The 2,968-nt window shown below is 39.6% G+C and overlaps 1 protein-coding gene across 1 annotated transcript in view; it reads left to right on the top strand.

Annotated features, from left to right (window-relative positions):
- The window catches only part of WDFY1 (WD repeat and FYVE domain containing 1), a 37,414-nt gene that overhangs the window by 14,672 nt on the left and 19,774 nt on the right, over nucleotides 1-2,968 (top strand). The window contains exons 3-4 of the mRNA XM_019503649.1: nucleotides 697-770; nucleotides 1,756-1,810. Coding sequence (XP_019359194.1) covers nucleotides 697-770; nucleotides 1,756-1,810 — 129 coding nt within the window. The remainder of the gene's footprint in view (nucleotides 1-696; nucleotides 771-1,755; nucleotides 1,811-2,968) is intronic.

Raw genomic sequence — 2,968 nt, forward strand, 5'->3', positions numbered from 1 at the left:
CCCCCCCCCCCCCCCCCCCCCCCCCAGCATTTTCCCCTCTGTCCTGCAGACTGTATTTCCAAGATCCTCCTCTTTTTTGAGCTCTTTTTTTTTTCCTGGTCCTACACTAACTGTCAGAAGAGCCTGTAGGTAATTAGGTGGCCACAGACAGAATTTATCACTCCCCTCTTCCAAGATGCAGATCTTAAAGTGCTTTCTTGCATTGGGTTAACATGATCAAATGTTACTTCTGTCCTGCCATCCATGTCCTATAGTGATAATTACCATGATCAGATCCCAGAAAAATATGTTCTGATACAATTTAACTGCCCTGCATGTCATATTTGGCACTTGAAATGCCATTTCTTTGGCTTTTGATGTGAAGGTTCAACTTCTGATCTGTAACTCTTTTGTCTTTTGCCTGTGGCTTGAATCTCCTCTTCCAGAGGCAGAGCACCTTCATGGGGGATTCTTTTTTTTTCTTTTTTTATGGTATATGTACTTCATAAAGTAGTAGAGGAAATTCAGTCAAAAACTATTTCTGCTTGCTGCCCCCCACCCCCCTGCTGCCAAACAAACAAACCTGAAGGCAGTCTAACTGTCTGCTGCTCATCAAAAACAGTCTTTTGGTCCTTGTGGTCCAAAAGGCTGAGTTACTGTGATATATATGTACTTTAACACCTGTCTAATTTCTCAATGTACTGGCTTTCTTGGCAGCTCCTTGTTCAGCTATGGCTTATCATCATGACAGTAGACGAATATTTGTAGGTCAGGATAATGGAGCTATTATGGTAAGTTACTGCAGCAGTTTCTCTAAAGAATTCCAGTTAAATGTAAACCTTATCAAGCTGCCTGCTGGAAAATTGTAGATTTTAGTAGACTGAGTGCAACACAAATGGAGTTAGTTATAGCTGGTCCTTTATTTTGTAATTGGAATAACTGAAAACTATATTTGAGGCTTCTTTTGAACACTGTTTCCTTGCTGCTGATTATCCTTGCTTGTAGTGTAGATGTCTGTAGAACTAGGTTTTTCAGCTCTAAGGGGAGGGTTAACTCTGCACACCTTGCATCCTTTCTTTGTGTAGGCCCTGTTCTTCTTTCTTTGCCTTTCATGTGTGTATGTAGGTGGGAAGTCCTAATCCTGACTAAACTTCAAAATAATTGAGACTGGAAACTTCTTTTCTAGGAGGAACTGGTATATGGTGTACTGGATGAATGTATGCCTGAAGTATTAGAAAACATTTTTACATTTTAAACAGCTAAAGTTAGCTAGTTAATGTATCTCTTACTTGGGCAAAACCTGAGGAGGATGCTTGAAAATAGTAGTGTGCCATTGCAGGGTGGGGTAGGGTAGAAAGGAGTGGCTGTTTATGCCTGCTCAGAATGATCACTTTTACTTTCCCTCTGCTCGCTCTCTCTCTCCTCACTTGCTCACTTCCTCCCCAGTAGGCTTTTTGTGACTTTTTTTTTTTTTTCCAGCCAAGGATGTATAATCTGTCTAGGCAGATGATAGTAGTAAATCTTTTTACCTTAATCTGCAGTCCATATGCTAATAGAGCATCTGCTAGTTTTTGGGGCTTCTGAAACCTTATGAATTTGTAGCACAAGATGTTTTCTGCCTCTGGTTACTAGCCTGTTCATTCTGTGAGGTTATTGCTTTGCGTTCTTTGCCTTGTTTTGGTCTTGGTATGAAGGATCTTCAAACAGGCTGTTTTGCATCAGCTTAAGTTCATGTACCCTTCTGCTATCTAACTCCCCCCCCCCCTTTTTTTTTAGGAGTTTCATATCTCGGAAGACTTTAATAAGATGAATTTTGTCAAGACCTACCCAGGTAACATAGTGTGGTTCTACAAATATATTTCCTTCCCAGAGAATTTTAAGTTTCAGACCTGAATGTGAGAAAATGGAATAGTCTGACATGCAGTCTGAGTAGTTTTTGGGTGGGATGTGATTACTGTTTTTGTTTTAAGTGCAGCTTGTGGGGTGTTGTACAATTGGAAACTATCTATCATCAAAAAGTTGAGTTGAAGTATCAAATCAAAATCCCATACAGGTGTAATCTGCAAAACACTGAAGGTTTTAGTTCTGACTTTCTGTTCAGATGTAATAATATGTCCCTAGATACTTAAATCTGTGGATAACTAATTTATTTAGGGGCCAGTGGAGGTAGCAGAAACTGACTTGAATACATCTTAAAGAAGACTACATAGACTCTCAAAATAGCAGTTGGTGTATATGCTAATAAGGGGAAGACTTGTATGCAGGTGATAATTAAACAAGGATACCTTCTGACACATCGGAGCTTAAGTGACTTAAGAGCCAAGAAAGTTTCCCCACTTGGGTTCTAGCATTAGCTTCACTAACAGAGACCCAATGTGGGTGAAATATCTTCCTTCCAAGCATTTAGTACTACTTATAAAGAACACTTGACCAAAGTCAGTTGGTTAAGTTGCTAGTATTCAAGTCTACTTCTCTTTCCCCTGCATATTTCTGGCCTTTAGCATAAAGTCGTCTGTAGGCCTTTGAGGTAATAATCAATTGGTCTTATGACTTTCTGACATAATGTTCTTGCCTAAAATAAAGACCTCTCTTTCTTAAAAGCAACAAAAGCTCTTTTATCATAAAGCAGATGATTTTATGTTTAATCAAGAAAAAATGCAGGGGAAGGTGCCTTTTACTCTTCAACTTTTTGCATTTAAGTTGCTTTTTTGCAGCATTCTACATAATGCTGAACTACCTAATTCACTGGGGATCAGCTACCAGTCTGTCCTGACTGGAAGGGGTCTTTCGTTTTGTGGGAGATGACTAAATGAGAGTTATCTTGGATTTAAACCGTTCACCTCTCTATCTTCTATTTGACTAGCTAAACAGAATGGGCTTCTCCACCCTCCAAAGAGCTATTTTCCCCGGCAGTTGAATAATTTTTAGACTCTTCTCCAGTTTTCAGCATTTGGCTGGTTGGAACCAGGTCATAACCTGGATGTATGGC

Source organism: Gavialis gangeticus, unplaced genomic scaffold (assembly GCF_001723915.1).
Source record: "Gavialis gangeticus isolate Ggan-Ray unplaced genomic scaffold, GavGan_comp1, whole genome shotgun sequence".
Classification (NCBI taxonomy): domain Eukaryota; kingdom Metazoa; phylum Chordata; order Crocodylia; family Gavialidae; genus Gavialis; species Gavialis gangeticus.